General features: G+C 31.5%; 2 protein-coding genes across 5 annotated transcripts in view; one reads left to right on the forward strand and one right to left on the reverse strand.

The window, feature by feature from the left end:
- The window catches only part of LOC139486610 (translation initiation factor eIF2B subunit epsilon-like), a 31747-nt gene extending 19119 nt beyond the window's left edge, over window positions 1-12628 (reverse strand). Inside the window, exons 1-7 of the mRNA XM_071271533.1 lie at window positions 12494-12628; window positions 9908-10032; window positions 5278-5463; window positions 4381-4555; window positions 3578-3733; window positions 2981-3066; window positions 2415-2537 (exon numbers count right to left, since the gene is read on the reverse strand). Of these exons, the coding sequence (XP_071127634.1) occupies window positions 2415-2537; window positions 2981-3066; window positions 3578-3733; window positions 4381-4555; window positions 5278-5463; window positions 9908-10032; window positions 12494-12613 (971 nt within the window). The 5' untranslated portion in view covers window positions 12614-12628. The remainder of the gene's footprint in view (window positions 1-2414; window positions 2538-2980; window positions 3067-3577; window positions 3734-4380; window positions 4556-5277; window positions 5464-9907; window positions 10033-12493) is intronic.
- A 4-nt stretch (window positions 12629-12632) lies between these two features.
- Window positions 12633-21528, forward strand: part of LOC139486611 (UDP-glucose 6-dehydrogenase-like) — a 28870-nt gene continuing 19974 nt past the window's right edge. The window contains exon 1 of one of the 4 annotated variants that reach the window (XM_071271538.1): window positions 12633-12725. Coding sequence is in view for 2 of the 4 variants with exons in the window: in XM_071271536.1 (XP_071127637.1) it covers window positions 20202-20212 (11 nt within the window). In the remaining 2 variants the exon portion in view is untranslated. Of the gene's footprint in view, window positions 12726-20071; window positions 20213-21528 lie in introns of those variants that run through there. The other 3 variants (XM_071271537.1, XM_071271536.1, XM_071271534.1) reach the window with 3 other exon arrangements.

Raw genomic sequence — 21528 nt, forward strand, 5'->3', positions numbered from 1 at the left:
TCAAACGGAAAATAGAGACTGAAATAGCTAGATCTTGAAATCCTTTAGATTTTATTTTCGTGTTAATTACCGTCTTGCACGTGTATTTGGTGGCAGTGTGGTGTTTTTGTGTGATTTGAGGTAGAAATAATGTACATGTACAGGTTCGGAGGCAACACGACTGAAAGAGAATTTTTAGGCCCTGAGGGACATATTGCTCACATACTTAGGCAGCAACCATTTGATTTTATTGTAATACTAGTATAAAATGTATTAGCATGAGCTTTAGAAACAGGATGGAAAGCGAGACTCGCCGAGCTTTCCACTTGTTTCGTAGCGAGTGTAAAAACCTTTTATAAATCTGACAATGTATATTGCACATAATTTTATATTTTGTTTATAGCCTACAATTTACACCCTAAGGCCTAGGGTTAATAGGGATAAAAATATGGTCACTTGGTCTTCTTCCGACCGGAAATTAAATGCTTCCAAAGTGAGGCGTCCATTTGGCTATGCGGGATGTATTATTTATTATAAACTGCGTCTTGAACATGCATAAAATATTTGCCACTGGACGTAAAGTTACCAGCAATCAATCCTACAATTCAAAATCGTCACTTGAAACTAATAGAGCACGCCACATCATATTGTTTCACCCGTGTAAATTCGACCGTCAATCTCACACTTGATAGTCTTTTTGCTTCAGGTTTAAATTATGTACCTGTTTTTAAAGGTGCGCATATCGTCCGGATTTTCTTTTTTTTGTTGTTCATGACAGGTTACTTGATTAGGCATTTTGAAAAATTCTAAAGGCCCGCAGAGTACAGACTCCGGGTATCATCTCCTACATGTGGAATTTCAAGTTTGAGCTTTTATGTTTCGCAGTTTGTTTTACTTATAAAGAATGTATATATGATCTCAAGATTTGTTTTATAAAATAATTTTCCACAAATGACAGACTGTTGAACTAATAGTGAAATTTTGTATACAGTTTGCAATGTGTGTCCGACTTGCTGAACAACACATTTATACCACGCAAAGCACACTATATTAATGTACTAATGTACGTAGCAGGTCAAGAATATAAGTTTTGAATTTTTCTTTGAGTTTTGTTATTTTATTTATCATGCATGAACTATTTGCCACTGAACGTTAAACAACCATCAAAACAGAGCAATTATATCACTGTTAACCGAATCAAATTTCTAAAGTACTATTTTTCTGCATGGATGTAGCAATGACACCACCATTGTCATAAAGGATGGAGTTAACAACTCAGTAATTCAAATGATTCACACGTAAAAAAATTCATGTTATTTTCACTCGCATTTAACAAAAATATGACTGTATTATGCTCGTTAAGTGTAAAAATCAGACGAGATTAATGTTAAATTCATGTTAGTGAAATTTCTATGTGCAATGCGAAATAAATTTCATCAGTAGAATCTAATATAACTAGGAAACCTACGGAAACCTGACAGGGGAAACGAAAATAAAATAAACACCCTTCAGATCCCGACACATTTTGCGGAGAATAACGTTACATTCTGTATTCAATAACGTCACACGTTTTCGGTCAAATTCTAAGGGTATCAATCAATTTTGAAGCCATTTATCTCAAAAACAAGGATGGTGACATATGATTTTCTATACATGTATGAATTACGTTTGTAATTCTGAGTATTATGTTAGTTTTTTGTTGTTCTCCGTATATAAGAACATAGCCATCCATTGGAAAATCTATAAAGGTTAGCCCAAAAACAGGCATTTCCCCTATATACCTAAGTAAATTTGTCGCCAAAATCGACGTTTTCAAATGAAAATACCAAGAAAACAAAAATGGTGACCCCCAATTTTTATTACATATTTCGATGTAAATCGGTGCAAAGAATGCGTATGCGAAAAAGTTTGGAAATCGGGAGATATGCCATTCGGTATCGTGTTACCTTAAAATTTGATGGGTTGTGGTTATTTAAGAAAGATTGATTGAATATTTAAATGAAATATCCAAATTAAAATATATGCATGGTGGGGTCAAATAAAAAGTGCCCTCCTCCTCCCCCCATCCCCCCCCCCTACTTTATTTTTGGAACAGCCCTTAGATTTTACAAACATTTTGCCTTTTTAAAATTTCCAATTAATTTTTAATTGTCAGTATCAAAACAAAAACATGAACAGGTGTTTTATATCAAGTCAACCTTCATAGAACGCATTCATCACCTAAAACATTGGTATAAAAAAAAACTAATTTAGCTCTAAAAAGTTGTAATTGTTCCACTCTTTTTACACCAAATATTCTAAGTTTGGAAGCAACTGGTCACATTCTTGAAATCAACCAATTGTTTATGATAATGTAATTAAAGGACTTCTTTCTCTATTTAATAATCTCCCGACTGGATGGATTCCTAGATAAACGTATTACGCAGAAACTTTACCTTGCTAGTGTGACATCTTTACTGAGATAAACGTTATGACGACCATATGATAAACTGTTGTCATGGTTATTTATACTGTTATCTGGAACCAGTGGGTAGGTCCATCTACTCATAATATCACGACTGAATATAAAATAAAGAAAAGATATTATCTTGAGAAAACAGTTCTGTACATGTATATTTTTTAAACAATAGAACTACCTCATCAAAAAACTAAATGAAACTTGGGTTATAAATTCACATTTTGCATGAAGACTAGCTGGACCTATATCTGTAGAAATATGCTCCTAAAATGTTAATGTTTGATTGATACAATAAACAAATGCAGCTTATTAAACAGCTGCACTTGTTTGCATCGGTCCTAAGTCAGGAACCTGTTGTTCAGTGGATGCCGTTTGTTTATGTGGTTCATAAGTGTTTTTCTTTTCTTGTTTTTTATATAGATTAGAATCTTAGACAAACAGACAAGAAAGAACTTTGCCTTATCCATACCTTATATACAACAATGCACTTTCTATAGAATTATATATACCATATAAATGACAAAGTATCTTGCCAGTACATACCTGATTATATCATACATTTGTAGATTAGATATTCTGGCTGCATATTCATCTCTTACAATCTTACCAAATATGGTGTTACCCATAACCTGAAAAGTATGGAAAGCCAAGTCAAACAATATTCTATTAGATATTCTGGCTGAATAAACCAGTTGTGACCAGCATATCAAATTTTTTAAAATTAACAATTTAGGAACTCTTTTAAAACCATATTATAAAGAATATGTGTTAATAGGACAAACTTGCCATGTTCAGGGAAACATACTGCTCTTTTATCTTTGTAAGTGGGGCACAATCTTTTAAATGGTGGGATAAATCAAAATAACTTGGGTTAGCATTTTAATTAACCTACAGAATGCAGAAAACATGGAAAACAGTGTATTCCTTCATTGAAAATTCTGTTCACAAAAATTATTTTAAATGAAGGAAAATGATGAAAAACTGTTATCTTGCACCCAATTACCATTGCAAAAGAAATAATAATGGCAGTACCTACCATTCTAGGCTAATTACCAATGTAAAGTGTGCTTGTGTTGCTGAGTTGTATTCTCATCAACACTTCAATACCCCACATCACATTTCATTCTCAGTATAAATTACCTCTTCATTCATGAGGATGCCTCTTATAAAATCATCCCGACTAAGATAGTCAAAGTTATCTTTAAATAAAGCAGGAACTTGTGGAGAACACACACTGATCTGACAATCCAGAAGGTCGTATCGTAACTGTACATTTTTATTGTCTGTTAAAACTTCCTGTAAAGAGAACAATTACTGCATATATGTTTTTTTCAAGTGTGTTTAATTTTCACCTCAGCTATAGGAATCTCAAAAATTTGACTCCACTTAAAATTCTATGCTGTACTTTTTACTATTTTTGCTTTTTATCTCAAATATTTGCTGTACTTTTTTTGTGGATTCATTTATTTTCTTGGATATCAATTTTTCATGGATTGCTGAAAACTTTCATTTTTGAGGATATTTGATTTCGTGGTTTTGCCAATCTCTGTATACAAAGCCTATTGAAAATATGTTATTTGTTGAACATTTGAGTTCGTGGTTCATCTGTACCCATGAAAACTTGTATCCAACGAATAATAATGTATCCACAGTACTTTATTTCAATAAACAAAATAAAACTTCCATATCATAAGTAATTGATTTGTTTGACAAACTTGTAAAACTTAACTCTTGCTCCCTGGTGCCTAATGTAAGTTGCTGGCAAATTTTAGAGTGTTTTTGTAATCACTTGTTGTTTATCATATATAATAGCTGTTTTGTTTATATCCTTCTTTTTTTTTTTTAAATTATCCTATTTGTTGAATTATTTGATATATCTTACAAATTTCTTGGTATTTTACTTATTTCATGAAAATTAAATAAAACCAGTCAACAAAACCCACCACAGGAAGTTGTAACTTTTTCTGGTTCCCTGTTTTAAGGTAATGAAGAATACGGTCATTTGTACTGTCAATGGCTACCAGTGAATCGTCCTCTCTACACCGTGAACAATGACCAGGAGGAGCCTTCTTCATAATAACTGTCATAACAGCATTCTTATCTTTCTCTCTTCGTCTTCTGAAAACACAAATGCATGTATAATTTATAGAAAGGAACACAAGAGTCTTTTTTTTTAATAAAATTTTCAGAAAGGATATTTGATGAAAAACTATTTTCACAATTGTATTCATAATACATGTAATACAAACATTCAAAGGTGAACCAATATTAGAACTAGAAAAAAAGTTTTGGCGATAATTTATTTTATAAGAATAAACAACAACTTTTGATAAAGAATAGCAATAGATGTAGAGATATGACCATTTATCTCCATAGAGAATGACAAGACCTTCCTGGTTATGAGGAGAACAAAATTCTTATTGTTTTTACTAAAAATTGGTGGGCGCCCATCAATATCTAAAAAGTTAACATCTATGATAAATAAAATACATTCTAATGATCCTTGTTTTGATTATTAATGGTGATATGTGGATTGTCTAAAGAATTTGAATTAAAGTTGAAGGACAAATGTCAAAGTTGAAGGACAAATGTCAATTAAAAAATAGAGTCATCATTGGTTTTATCTACTACTGTAAATTCAAAAATTATTGCAAGGTTTTATTATTGTGAAAAATGGGACAGAGTTGTAAAAACAATAATTTAAACTTGCATTTGAAATATTTTATATGAATTAAACAGGATTTTCTCAAAATCTTAAAAATTAAAATTGCATCAAGTCTAAAATGACAAAATCGCATTAATAAATGCACACAATAATTTCTGAATTTAAAGTAACTTACTTGTGTTCCTGTATAATAGACCTGAGGTCCAGATTAGAGACAATGTCACCATACACCAGGATGAAGTCACTACGGATCAGTGATTTATCCTCAATCTCCCTCATAGCATCTCCCATAGACAAACATCCTTCAGAGAGTATAGGTGTCACTGTACATGGGGAGCTACTGTCATTCCATTTGGAATTTCTGTAAAATAAATGTCATTCTCAGGTATTAAAAAAAATAATTTGTAAGACATAGTTAAGCTTTTAAGGCTATATATTTAAATGTATTTTTGAGATAATTTTCACAATGAAAAGTTTTTTTTCTACAACATTGTCAAGACTGTTTAAATAAGATTTTCGGTAAAATGAGTTTTTAATAACATGAATAGTACTGCTTGTGTATAGATAAGGTTAATCAAAGCAACTGGTTATACAGATTATTGATAAATTATCTTTAAATCCATTTATTTGTGTTGACTCTTCAAATTCATTATTTTTATGTGTTATAGGCAATCACAGATTTCAAGATAAAAAGGCTAGAATCAAAATGCTATTCAAAATGTGAATTTTATCTCTTGATAGAAAAAGAATGTGCATTAAACAGATTATCAATAGTCTTTCAGATGTTTCTCTGCTACATCTCAAGGCTGTCGCTCATCAATTAGATTGTTAAATAGAAAGACCCTCAAGTTTGAAGAACCATGCATTTATATTCCCAAAGTAGAATAGATATGCTTATGTAGGATTACTTATGTACATGTATACCTGCTATGTCACATAATGTGTTATGGGACTGCATATCTGCTATGTGTTCTGACAAGGTATACATGATATTATGTGTTCTGATAAAATTGAGAATGGAAATGGGGAATGTGCCAAAGAGACAACAACCCGACCATAGAGCAAACAACAGCAGAAGGTCACCAACAGGTCTTCAATGCAACGAAAAATTCTCGCAACGGGAGGTGTCCTTCAGCTGGCCTCTTAACAAATATATACTGGTTCAGTGATAATGAACGCCATACTAAACCCCAAATTGTACACAAGAAACTAAAAGTTAAAATAATACAAGACTAACAAAGGCCAGAGGCTCCTGACTTGGGACAGGCGCAAAAATGCGTCGGGGTTAAACATGTTTGTGAGATCTCAACCCTCCCCCTATACCTCTAGCCAATGCAGAAAAGTAAACGCATAACAATACGTACATTAAAATTCAGTTCAAAAGACGTCCGAGTCTGATGTCAGAAGATGTAACCAAAGAAAATAAACAAAATGACAATAATACATAAATAACATCAGACTACTAGCAGTTAACTGACATGCCAGCTCCAGACTTCAATTAAACTGATTGAAAAATTATGTCTTCATCATATGAATATCAGGCACAATCCTCCCCGTGAGGGGTTTAGTATCATACCATCATAACATATATGAGAAGAACATAACCCGTGTCATGCCAACAACTGGTTTATTAATAATAAATGTGTTTAGTTCCGATGCAAAGACCCTATAAGTGAATCAATATTAACGCAAATATATGCAATCTTTAATGACCTGACAACAGTATCATAACTATATCCCTTCTTAATAAGTCTATTTAAAGGTTTTGTTAGCTTCTGAGGTAATACTGACATTTTTGTGCTTTATAAAGAATATTTCCATAAAATATTGGATGTGAAATACCTGAGGCCAACCTTAAAAATATGTTTGTTTGCTGTTTTCCGACTGTACCTTCAGACTGAAGGGTCGGTAGGTAGGAAAAATATTTTATTTTATCAACCAAAATACAGTTTAAACAAGCAGTTACACTAAACCAAGTTTCTTGTGAAGAAAAAAAAAACATTTTAAAACAACAAACACTGGACATGCTGAAAACCAACATCAAATGAACAGGCATTTTCAGATAAAAAACTTTTTAACCAAAACTGAAACTTTAACATAGTGTCTTTATCCAATTTATGACATAAAATATGATATAATTATTAAATACTGGAACACTTATAAACAAGGAATGTCACTGTTTTAAAGAAATATATTCAGACATGTATGCTTCTTGATTAGAATGTTTTCATGAGTAGAGTATTTTCATCAGAAAAATGTATATATTATAGATTTATAAGACTATTATTAAAGAGTGTATTTTTAATAAAAAAAAATAACCATTGAATCTTCCTCAATTGAAAACTAGAGGCTCTCAAGAGCCTGTGTCGCTCACCTGTTAATGTGTTTACTGATGTCGGCCATCTTCGTTGGTAGGCGGGGTCATTAGACACTTTTTTTTTAAATAGATACCCTAGTATTATGATTGTGGCCAAGTTTGGTTAAATTTGGCCAAGTCGTTTTAGAAAAGATTTTTATACAAGTTACAAAAATGACGAAAAGTTGTTCAATATTGACTATAAAGGGCAATAACTCCTTAAGGGGTCCTCTAACAATTTTGATCATGCTGACTTATTTGTAGATCTTACTTTGCTGAACATTATTGCTGTTTACAGTTTATCTCTATCTATAATAGTATTCAAGATAATAACCAAAAACTGCAAAATTTCCTTAAAATCACCAATTTTAGGGCAGCAACCCAACAACAGGTTGTCCGATTCAACTCAAAATTTGTGAGGGGATATATCTTATTCTGATGGACATTTAAATCTTGAAAGATTTGCCCTAAATGTCTTAGTTTCAAAGATATAAAGCAAAAACTGCATTTTACCACTATGTTCTAATTTTAGCCATGTCGGCCATTTTGTTTGGCAGGCTGGGTCATCGGACACATTTTTTAAACTATAAACCACAATGATAATTGTGGCCAAGTTTGGTTAAATTTGGCAAAGTAGTTTTGGAGAAGAAGATTTTTAGAAAAGTTACAAAAAATGACAAAAAGTTGTTAAAAATTGACTATAAAGGGCAATAACTCCTTAAGGGGTCAACTGACAATTTTGGTCATGTTTGACTTATTTGTAGGTCTTACTTTGCTGAACATTATTGCTGTTTACAGTTTATCTCTATCTATAATAGTATTCAAGATAATAACCAAAAACTGCAAAATTTCCTTAAAATAACCATTTCACAGGCAGCAACCCAACAACAGGTTGTCCTAGTATTCGTCTGAAAATTTCAAGGCAGATAAATCTTGACCTGATCAACCATTTTACCCAAGTCAGATTTGCTCTAAATGCTTTGGTTTTTGAGTTATTAGCCAAAAACTGCATTTTACCCCTATGTTCTATTTTTAGCCATGGCGGCCATCTTGGTTGGTTTGACGGGTCACGCCACACATTTTTTAAACTAGATACCCCAAGGATGAATGTGGCCAAGTTTGGTAGAATTTGGCCCAGTAGTTTCAGAGGAGAAGATTTTTGTAAAAGTTTACGGACGACGGACGACAGACGACGGACGCAGGACGACGGACGACGGACGCCAAGTGATGAGAAAAGCTCACTTGACCTTTCAGGTCAGGTGAGCTAAAAAGGCAACTTGAAAAAAAAGTATTAAGACATCCGACTGTTTTCATATTTCTAACAATATTTAATTATATGTGATAAGGTTATATTTTTGCCAGGCTTTAATGAAAACCAAAGAAATCTAAAGTTTGGGGTGAAATCCATAGCACCCCATTAAAAGTAAATGGTCTGTACTGAAATGTTTTTAATGTATAAAAAAAATTGGCAGCATAGCTCCTAAGGACATGTTTTAATTGAATTCACACAGTTTGGGTATATTTAATATTGTAAGAAAGAGAATAATTGCAATGAGTGGGGCAGCCCCCCTTATCCTAAAGCAGCATCATTGCAATCGAAGATAGATTTAATATAGAGAGAGTATATTTATTTTTCAAGCTAACCATTCATTTTCTCTACATCTTTGTGTAGTTAGGGTTGCTTCTTATTGATTTGGCATGATCTATATCCATTAACATTTCAAATGAGCCCTTCCTCCGTACAGGCATGTTTACAGATATCCATGTAGATTTATGTCATGGAGGAGTGGTTTCATCTTTGTCGTCTTCACAACGATTTGTAGAAAATATGCCATACTTCAAGCTGCTGTTGAATTATTTAACCACTGAAATTGGTTCCATAAAGTCAGGCTCCACAGATTCTGAACCCGATTTGTTTGAGACAGAATGGTTATCGTGTCAGTTATGAATATCCGCTGCATCATCGTCAATGATATCATCACACATCATTACATGTGCCTGAATCTGTATGAACAGTTTACTAATAAACTTTTTTGTTTGTTATTTGTCTTAAAATTGATACGAGACGACAGCGTAAAGTTCTCCTTCGTGACTTCATGAATACCTGTAAACAATTTCCATGTGCTTTATCATTAAATGGTCACATGAACGCTTGACGGGAAGCTAAGAAAAACCGAACTTGAAATGCGTAATTGACCCAGACTTTAAATCATTTCCGGAAAGGACCGAAAGTTCCGGATCGCGTCAATAGAGGTATTAAAAAAAAAATCTTCAAATTTAAAGCAATAAAATTTTCACGGTCGGGAGGATTTTCAAGGGTCGGTTGGTAAACTGCAAACAAACAATATTTTAATTTAAGCCTGAACGTACAAGAAGTCTGCATGTTGAGCTATATGTGTTCTCACTGTTCTGACTGAAAATACCTGATATGTGTTCTAACTGAATATACCTGATATGTGTTCTGATCTGATCAGCTAGATGACAACAGAAGACAAAGATTTCTTGGATTCCTCCGGCTGCCAGAAATTCCAAGGTATAATCCAACATAGGGACATTAACCACAGGAAGTAATGTCTGCAACAATCAAAATAAAATACATAAAATTCCTTAAAGATTATTGTTGATCTTCTAAATGTCTAACATGGATTTGAAATTAGCAGGGGCCCACTCGGCAATGGCCCCTAAAATTTGGTGTGGGCTACTATAATGTTTGCTTTTCTTGTATAGAACTATATATTTTGGGTACACAATTTGAGATGTGGGCTACTATGCCAAAAAGCAATCCAGTTCAGATGACCAACATGACCAATGATAATCTATTTATCGTTATTTTACCTATGACAATGTTTTAAATTTCATGTCAATTTCATTGACAATATGCCACGTTCCACCTTAGTTTCTAGAAATAAATTTTCAATTAATATTGCTTACAAATTTTACTGTTAAGTTTTTATTCACGTGTGCACTCAAATTTTAAAAGCATGTTCTGTCAAATGTGTTTAGGTATCTAGATTTTTTAGTCAAGGTTTACTATGATTTTTTACTGTTTTTAATTTTTTTGTGATATATGTCATATGTTTTTGTGATATATGTCATATGTTCATGATGTTTTTGTGATATATGTCATAATGTTTTGTGATATATGTCATATGTTTTGTGATATATATGTCATATGTTTTTGTATGAAGTAAAACCTGGATCAGTATACTGGTATACCGACAGGACATGACTATTAAATCCTAAAATAAGTATTTTCTATAGTTGTGGTTCTGGTAATTGCTAGAATTATAATTACATGTTATTTGATACAAGTTTTACAGTACTTAAACTAACCAGTAAAAAAGTTTTTGGTTGATGTTTCATATAGATGATGAAATTGTAACATTGTGATTTTTTTTTCATTTTTCAGATTGGCACTGGGTGTCTACAAAAGACATTATTTTTGGTTAAATAAAAATGGCTTATCCTACAGGTCAGTTTTCTTAAATTTGTTTTAACGTCTTATAAAGCGACTTTTAATACATATCAAATTTGTGAAGTTGTAATGTTGTTGTATCAAATATAGAAACCAAAAAACACATTACCAGCGTGTTCAATCGACACCGATGAAAAATGGATGATATGAACGGTACCTCGAATGATGGAATAACACTGTCAATATCTGAATAACACTTGAAATGACCGAATAAAACTTGAAAATTTAATATTTGCACATATTGGTGACTTTAAAACATTATTAACTAATAGTATATAATTGATGTACAAATGTATTCCATGTATACTACATGTTCTACGACTTATGAATGATTTAATTACAGAAAGTAGATTAACGTTCATTAAAAACTTTTTAAATTTAGTGTGTACATCCAATACGGGACCACGGAAATCACAATGGCTGTCATGTTCGATGTACACATTCAATTTAAAATGATCTTTATGAACTTATATCTGCTTATCTAAATCATTTTTAAGTTGTAAGTTACATCGATAATATACTATTATGAAACAATCAACATGATCAATGTTTAAAGTCACCAATATGAACTGATATTACAATTTCAAGTGTTATTCAGTCATTACAAGTGTTATTCCGATAATAACAGAGTCATTCTGTCATTCATGTTACCCTGATATGAAAACATGACACATGACGATATCAAATTGACATATTATCATGATTATGCCATGGCTGTGAGTAGTCTAAATAATTATGATGTCTGGCAAGGCTATTTTATTTTTTTCTGGGACGCCTTCCTACAATCTGACAATAGCCTTGCCAGACGTCATAATTATAACGGACAGAAAGTCACAGGACAAAAAGTCACAGGACATAAAGTCAGAAATTTGATAGGACAAAAAGTCACAAATAATTTGTTGACAAATGTTTGAATATAGAAGAGAATATCTTGAAATGTTCACTTTTTATACATATATTCATATTAAAGTTTAGGAAATTTATCATTTTACTTGAAAAATGAAGATTTATTTAATTCTAATCATGCAAAGGATATATTTCTTGGCACCATGAAGCATTTAAGTGCTTATCTACTTTGACATTTTGTTTTCTTAACAATTATTTGATCATTTTTGATATTTTTTTTGATAAATTTTGCTTACAAAGTTTGTTAATATACAATACTTCAAGAATAATACAAAAATGTTTTTGTAAAAATAAGCATTTTTTATTCAAAGAAAATAATCAGAAAAAATGAATTGTGACTTTTTGTCCTGTGACTTTTAAGTTTTTGTCCTGTGACTTTCTGTCCTACAATGTACATTCATAATTATTTGGACTAGGCTGTGTGCTGTCATAAAACTAGTCATAGAGATCTTTCCATGGACATTTCTTAAAATAAGGGAACTATACATTGTATACTTTTTACATGAAGCAAATTAATATTTACAATTTTTTACAATCTATGAACATGACGAATACAAGGATAAAACTATAAAAGATGATGAGCAAATTAAAGAAAAAAGTTGCATCATGCTGTGAACAAGTGAATGGCAGTTGCAGTACAAATTTGAATTTTACTCTGGGTTTCTTTTCTGTAATTGGTGCAAAGCGAACATTGAAAGTATCTGCAATGACAACAGCTTGTAGAATATCTTCTTGTTTTATGTCGGCTCCACGTTGTTTGCCTTTTCCAGACATTTTGCAATGTTTTGATTTTTATTGAACTTCCGGTACTTCCGGTTTGTGGAATCGCCAACTCGACAACGAACGACTTTCCTACCTGTTTAGACCCTCTTAGAAGTCGCTTTGGGTAAGAAAAATTACACGACATTATAAGTTTGTCGAGAATCATTTTATATTCGTCTGTAATCCAAACTCACTGTTCTCCGCACCTATTGCAATCTAAACTACACTACGCCTATGGACGCGAATGAAGTCGAAATCTCATGAGATAGGGCTCTGTTTACAAAAGAATCATACAGCTCGATTACGTGATTACTTAGTTCATATAGTAGATAGTTAATCATAAGTGGTGAGCTCATGACAAACTTCTTGGCTCAGTCTGACAGTCTTCACGCTGAACTGCTAAATCTACAGGCCTGCAGCTCAATTTTTGAAAATATTTAGTTAGATTCTGTTGGCCTGTAGGTCTGATTTTTACAGGCCCGAGAGCAATTTTACCAGCCTGGGCTGCCACTCGTCGTGAAGACTGCTCAGTCTGTTGAAGGGCTACCTTTTATAAATAGGGTAGGAATTCCTTTTCAGTTGGGCGATCGATCATGTTCATGATGTTGCCTTTTGTTGGGCAAATTCTAGTTTCTTCAGCACCTGGTCAAATACACCTAATCGCTTATTCCCGGCTGACCAGAGAATCTGTCCCGCTTGAACTATTGATGTCATACAACAATCCGATTTTCATTTGTAGTATTTCATATATAACCCAACTTAAAATAAATTTCCTATTTCAATGTATTTGTATTATGACGGTATTGTGTACGTTCACCCTAATGACATGTTTGCCTTATGTCCATTCGCCCTGAGTTCATTTGCCCATAGAGTCCGTTCGCCCTACTTAAAAATATTAATATTCAGGGCATTCAGTGATTAAAGTTGAATAAACTTATTCAGATATTTCTATGGTATATATATTCTTATATTTAACAGTTTATGGCTTGTTTATGATCATTAGGATCATTAATTGTTCAATGACAAAATAATTCCGATCACTGATTTTTGTGAAACTTGTCGTTTGAAGGATTATAATAATCATGATAATAAACAATGTCAATGATAAAAACAAACAGCTTGAAATAAATAAAAACATTCATTGGTGTACGAACTGTAAATCATGAAACAGATTTTCAAGTTCATTTATTATAATACTCTCAGTGGGACTAGTCTCAGTTGAAATGCATACATTTGTGATTTACAGCTGAATACAATTATTTTGTTAACAAATATCAATAAAGATAAATTTATACATTGTATTCCAAGTATTCTACTCTGCAAATCAAAGGGAGAATGATACATTGATTGCAGCAATTTAAATATTCTGTCAATTTTCAACAAACTTTAACATATTTTGTTAAAATACTTAAAATTATGCGACTAGACCATGTATCTAACAATTAGAAAAAAATAAAAATCTAACAGGTATCGGGGCGAACAGGTACTAGGGCGAATGGACCCAGATTCTATTATGACGTCAAAATTTTTACGGAAACGTGTGATGTCCAGTAATGTCGACAAATAGAGATAAGGTGTATTGGAGACTACTAGTCAAATCAGATCCTGGTTCATTTATCACCCATCATGCCCATGGTAAATGTATTCATTTTTAAACTACATGTATAACCTTATTGCTATTTTTCCACAATAACTGGTGAGGGCAACATGGGCAAAGATAATCTGATTCCTGGAAAATTTCGACATCACAATTCAACGTATAGCTGTAGCTGGAATAAGCGATATGTATGATTCAAACATTCATTTAAAGCAAACATAATGTTGTTAAGAACTTTTGTAGTTTTAAAGCTTATATTGTAATATCTTGAGTTTGTAATGTAGTATGATTAACACCCCCATTGTATAAAATATGTGTCTTTATATTTGTTTTATTGTTTATTTTTTGTATTTGTGTTTTGTAAATGTCTGCTGGTATCATTCCTGTATTGGAATTGACACCAATAGAATTATTTGATTTGATTTGATTGAAAAGGCACTCTTTGACATATTCCCAATTTCCATTCTCAAATTGATATATACATCATTTACATGATATATACATGTACTAGAAAGTCAAACATTGTTAACTTATAATGACGCTGTAATTACATGTCACAATGTCATAATACTGGAAATTATATTACCAAGGAAGTTATCATTCCCATGCATTTACCTCTTACATGTATTAAAAGGAACATCTACATCTACCATGTCTACAACCCTTCCTATTTTTTTAAGGTGTATTTTACAAGCAAAGTTTATGTTGTATAAATAAAGCTTTCAATTAAAGACTATCAACATGATATCAATGAATAGTAAAGAAGGAGAGACATTTCAGCGTGTGCACTCTTGTTGAGTATAAGCACAAGTCTGTGGATTCTCTTGAAATTGAACCACAAGGATCTATATAAAAACTGGAAAGTTGAGAATGATTTTGGGGGTTATTGCTCTGTCAGTTTCGGAGAAAGGAGCCAAAACATTTTTTTTTTTTTCATGTTTGAATAGATAGCGTATTCTTGAATTCTTGGGATTTCTTAAATATGCTGAATCCAACCTTGTATGTCATGTATGTAATGAATGTGAAATATGGATTTTGGGCTTCATTTTTAAATTGGTCCTCATTTATAGGTCAAAATGATAAAAATGAAATTTGTTTAATTTCTACAAAATTTAAATCTTGGGGTTCTTTTATTTGATACTCTGAATATACATATATGACTGTGAAGTTTAGATTTTAAAATTCAGAATAGCAGATCATAATCATGATAATAGATAATTATAAAGACCAATTACACATTTTTAGCTCACTTGGCTCGAAGGGCTAAGTGAGCTTTTCTCATCACTTGGCGTCCATCGTCCGTTGTGGTAGTTTTAACATTTTGAACTTCTTCTAGAGAACCACTAAATGGAACAAAACCAAACATGGCATGAATGTTCCTTATGGAGTGCTGACCAAGTGTTGTTACTTTGTACCCGATCCATTATCCAAGATTGTTGCCAGGGAGGACTTAGTTTAACATGGGACCCTATGGGTAATACATACAAATGTCTTCTTTTAGAGAACCACTGAATGGATTGAAAGCAAACATAGCATGAATGCTCCTTATGAGATGCTGACCAAGTGTTGTTACTTTGTAGCTGATCCATCATCCAAGATGGCCACCAGGGGGACTTAGTTTAACATGGGACCCTATAGGAAATACTTACAAATGTCTTCTTTTAGAGAACCATGGAATAGAATGAAACCAAACATAGCATGAATGTTCCTTATGAGGTGCTGACCAAGTGTTATTACTTTGTAAGCGATCCATCATCAAAGATGGCCGCCAGCGGGGGGACTCTGTTAAACACAGTACCCCTACTACCCCATGGGAAATACATACAAATGTCTTCTTTTAGAAAAGCACTAAATGGAATGAAATCAAACATGGCATGAATGTTCCTTATGAGGTGCTGACCAAGTGTTGTTACATAGTACCCGATCCATTATCCAAGATGGCAGCCAGATAATGGTACCCTATAGGAAATACATACAAATGTCTTCTTTAAGAGAACTACTGAATGAAATGAAACCAAACATAAGAATATTAAACCAAATTCGGCCTATAACATCATTATAAATATCTGTTACAATTGTCATGATTGTGATAGCAATCAGTCAAAGCAAATTGTTAGGCAATTCTTATCTTTATATCTGTTGTATGTATTATGTATTGCTTATTTCTGCTGCATATATGTATAGTAGTGTATAACATCTACTTCTTCTTCTGTATACCATATGCATAGTATTAGTGTATAAAGTCTACATCTTCTTCTGTGTACCATAGTCTATCTACAGAATTTTTTCAGAAAAAAGAATTTTTAGACAAAGGCAGGCTGAGTGTAAAAACAATAGTTTTTATACGACCGCAAAATTTGAAAATTTTTTCGTCGTATATTGCTATCACGTTGGCGTCGGCGTCGTCGTCGTCGTTGTCCGGCGTCCGAATACTTTTAGTTTTCGCACTCTAACTTTAGTAAAAGTGAATGGAAATCTATGAAATTTTAAAAAAAGGTTTATGACCACAAAAGGAAGGTTGGTATTGATTTTGGGAGTTTTGGTCCCAACATTTTAGGAATTAGGGGCCAAAAAGGGCCCAAATAAGCATTTTCTTGGTTTTCGCACTATAACTTTAGTTTAAGTTAATAGAAATCTATGAAATTTTGACACAAGGTTTATGACCACAAAAGAACGATTGGGATTGATTTTGGGAGTTTAGGTTTCAACAGTTTAGAAATTAGGGGCCAAAAAAGGGCCCAAATAAGCATTATTCTTGGTTTTCGCACAATAACTTTAGTTTAAGTAAATAGAAATCAATGAAATTTAAACACAATGTTAATGACTACAAAAGGAAGGTTGGTATTGATTTTGGGAGTTTAGGTCCCAACAGTTTAGGAATTAGGGGCCAAAAAGGGACCCAAATAAGCATTTTTCTTGGTTTACCAACCATAACGTTAGTATAAGTAAATAGAAATCTATGAAATTTAAACACAAGGTTTATGACCATAAAAGGAAGGTTGGTATTGATTTTGGGAGTTTTGGTCCCAACAGAATAAGGGGCCCAAAGGGTCCAAAATTAAACTTTGTTTGATTTCATCAAAATTGAATAATTGGGGTTCTTTGATATGCCGAATCTAACTGTCATGACTGTGTATGTAGATTCTTAACTTTTGGTCCCGTTTTCAAATTGGTCTACATTAAGGTCCAAAGGGTCCAAAATTAAACTTAGTTTGATTTTGACAAAAAATGAATCAGTTAGGTTCTTTGATATGCTGAATCTAAAAATGTACTTAGATTCTTGATTATTGGCCCAGTTTTCAAGTTGGTCCAAATCGGGGTCCAAAATTAAACTTTGTTTGATTTCATTAAAAATTGAATAAATGGGGTTCTTTGATATACCAAATCTAACTGTGTATGTAGATTCTTCATTTTTGGTCCTGTTTTCAAATTGGTCTACACTAAAGTCCAAAGGGTCCAAAATTAAACTTAGTCTGATTTTAACAAAAATTGAAATCTTGGGGTTCTTTGATATGCTGAATCCAAAAATGTACTTAGATTTTTTTATTATGGGCCCAGTTTTCAAGTTGGTCCAAATCAGGATCTAAAATTATTATATTAAGTATTGTGCAATAGCAAGTCTTTTCAATTGCACAGTATTGCGCAATGGCAAGAAATATCTAATTGCACAATATTGTGAAATAGCAAATTTTTTTTTAATTAGAGTTATCTTTCTTTGTCCAGAATAGTAAGCAAGAAATATCTAATTGCAAAATATTGTGCAATAGCAAGATTTTTTTATAATTGGAGTTATCTTTCTTTGTCCAGAATCAACTTAAATCTATGTTATATACAATATACAATGTATATTCACTTTTTACTACCAACTGATAAATTAAAATAATCTTTACCATTCAGTGATAACAAGCAGTTTTTTTACATCTTAATATTTTATGATGTATTTAAATGAGTAGTTATTGTTGCAAACTCCATTAGAAATTTTAATTGAGATTAGTTTTGGAATAAGGGAAAGGGGGATGTGATTAAAAAAATTGGGTTCAATTTTTCTCATTTGAAATTTCATAAATAAAAAAGAAAATTTCTTCAAACATTTTTTTGAGAGGATTAATATTCAACAACATAGTGAATTGCTCTAATAGAAAACAAAAATTTTAAGTTCATTAGAACACATTCATTCTGTGTCAGAAACCTATGCTGTGTCAACTATTTAATCACAATCCAAATTTAGAGCTGAATCCAGCTTGAATGTTGTGTCCATAGTGTAATTTTTGATTTTATAAAAATGGATAATTACCACGTGAATCACTGTTTACATTTACTCGGAAGAAATTGTTCCGAGTATTCCTTATTTTGATTGGTCAATTTGTTACCTGGATACAGGACGCTCATATATATTTCTTTGTTTCGGGATTCGCGGTACATTTGAAATTTTTCATTGAAATTATTTACCCTCCCACCCGCCGCATGCAACTGTGTTAGTTATGAATTTTAATGTATTTTATGTACTTATTTATAAGATGTGCTTGTGTATACTGTGGCTAGCTCATGTGCTTATTCGAGCTGTTTGGATGAATATATTTATCATTTCTAATGGCTAGACGCTATATTTGCTCTTGAACATTAACTTTACATGTTATATGTGACTGTCAGTGGTATAGTCGAGTGTTTGTCCTGTGCTGTGAAATATATCTGTTTGTCTTGTGTATATATTGTGCCGTAATAAAATTGAGTAACTTTGATTTCTTTTGTGAGAAGCCTGGTAATTCTTGCCCCAACCGTTCAGGGTTCAACCTCTGCGGTCGTATAAAGCTACGCCCTGCGGAGCATCTGGTTTTTCAATTCATCTTCTGGAAAAGTTTCTGGATTTTTTTATGAATATGTGGCCTTTGTAGAAAAAAAAAATCTCTAAATTTAAAATCCTCTGGTTTTATCCATTTGAATGCCTAAAAAAGTTTGTCCATTGACCCATTTTTCTTTTTATAAATCTTTTACATGTATAATTATAAACCAGTTGTAATAGTCTTATAAAATCTTAATTATTCTTAATAGTTTTTGAGAACTTTAACTTGTCAATGATAAAGCTATGAAAAATCAAAAGAGAACATTTCCCCACCAATATATTAATGCCTAATATCTAGAAAATTAGCCCATTGTCCTCTATATTGTTTTGCTTTTTTTATTCCTTAATTAATCCCCTATCAATATATACTAGTAGCAAACATTACTTATGTTATGGAAAGCTAATTATTTTGAAACTGAGTAGCAAACTTCCTTAAACAGGTGAAACTCAGAAGAACTGCATTATATCATTTGTATACATAGCAGGCTATTATTTCAACTTGTAAATATATTTAATTGTGGAATTTGCATAATTTCTTGTGCTTGAAATTTTTGATAAATTCAATTTTTATTCTGAATTTTAATGTTCTGTGCCACACACAACACTTTCTATTACAAAGAAGAAAGCACATTTTCAATAGTTTGTAATGTGCACACAATACAATCTATAAATAATACATTTTATGGAAAGTGTAATTCGCCGCTCAAAACATTATAATACAGAAAAAACATGGAAAGTTAAAAAAATTTCAAGCACAAGAAATTGTGCAAATTCCATTTATAATTAATTAAAAATAATTCCAAGTATAAATAAAAGCCTGTCGCATGTGTAAAATTATGAGTATGACATGATGTTTCTCCTATATTTTCCCTTTTATATTAGCCACGTTGTGTCCTCTATTTTCCCTTTTATATTTGCCACGTTGACAATTATCATGGAAAACATTCTTTAACAGAATTATATAAGTAGGATTTCATGACGAAACACTTATGTCTACGTAATCATTTAAATCTAAGATCATTCTGCCATGACTGCCATGTGAAAATTTATTATAAATACGTCAAGTTTTACAAATATGAAAAACAATATTTGTAGTTTGATTAAAGATTTTCTATTTGCATGATAAGAGTTTTATATTTTGTGATTGGATTTATTGAACAATAATGAAGCTTTGGTAAATATTTTATAATTTAACAATATAAATGTAAAGAAGAAAATAAGATTGCATTAAGTAACTGATAATAATTTTTAGGTTGTATGTGGGAAACATGTGATTCTATCAAACAAACTTGACAGTTGGAACTTTTGACATTATGATTAATTGATAATACATAATTTTGATATTGTTTTTAAATCATTACAACATTTGACATGTAAATATATTTGTGTTTTTGTTAAATTAGAGGAAGATTTAATATAAATGAATTGATAAAAGGAAGATTTAATATAAATGAATTGATAAAAGGAAGATTTAATATAAATGAATTGATAAAAGGAAGATTTAATATAAATGAATTGATAAAAGGAAGATTTAATATAAATGAATTGATAAAAGGAAGATTTAATATAAATGAATTGATAAAAGGAAGATTTTATATAAATGAATTGATAAAAGGAAGATTTTATATAAATGAATTGATAAAAGGAAGATTTAATATAAATGAATTGATAAAAGGAAGATTTTATATAAATGAATTGATAAAAGGAAGATTTTATATAAATGAATTGATAAATGCAGTCTTAATACAGCCCTCCCCCACTTCCCCTTTTAAAACTCTGGATTTACATCTTAATTAACTTAAACTTTTTTTTACATATATATGTTTTGTAGACTTGTCCTATTTGGATTTACATCTTAATTAACTTAAACTTTTTTTTACATATATATGTTTTGTAGACTTGTCCTATTTTAATTTTAGCCTTGATGCTGTCTGTCTTTTGGATGATAAAAGATTTTTGATTTCCAAAAAGTTCAAATAAATAATAGTACTTTTGCACAAGATGAAGTCTTGGTTTTATTATATATACAGTTGTACTAATGTTGTAACTCTCATTGGTGACAAATCTTATATTTATTATCATGACAATGGAGAAATCTTTGCTTTATGGTTATATATAGACAATTTTAATCAATGTACAATATATTTATATATATTTATTTAGATAGTCCCATGAACTTTTTGGATAGGACATGTCCATTTAATTGTTACACGTAAACATGAGTTGAAGATATAAGTCCTGATGATTATATACAATGTAATAAAATGAATAAATCCTTATTTTGACCATTGACATCAGAGTCTTAAGTAAAATAATCAACAAGATAAACCAAATTACTTGAGACTGTCACAAAATAGGATTTCCTTATTTAATTATTTACTTTTAGAATTAAAGGGATTTATCGTGCGTTACATTCTCTATATAGATAAATTTGATTTGTAAATGTTCATAAAATGAATTAAATATAAAAATTTAAATGATTTTCATTTC

The sequence above is a fragment of the Mytilus edulis genome, chromosome 8, assembly GCF_963676685.1.
Source record: "Mytilus edulis chromosome 8, xbMytEdul2.2, whole genome shotgun sequence".
NCBI lineage: Eukaryota > Metazoa > Mollusca > Bivalvia > Mytilida > Mytilidae > Mytilus > Mytilus edulis.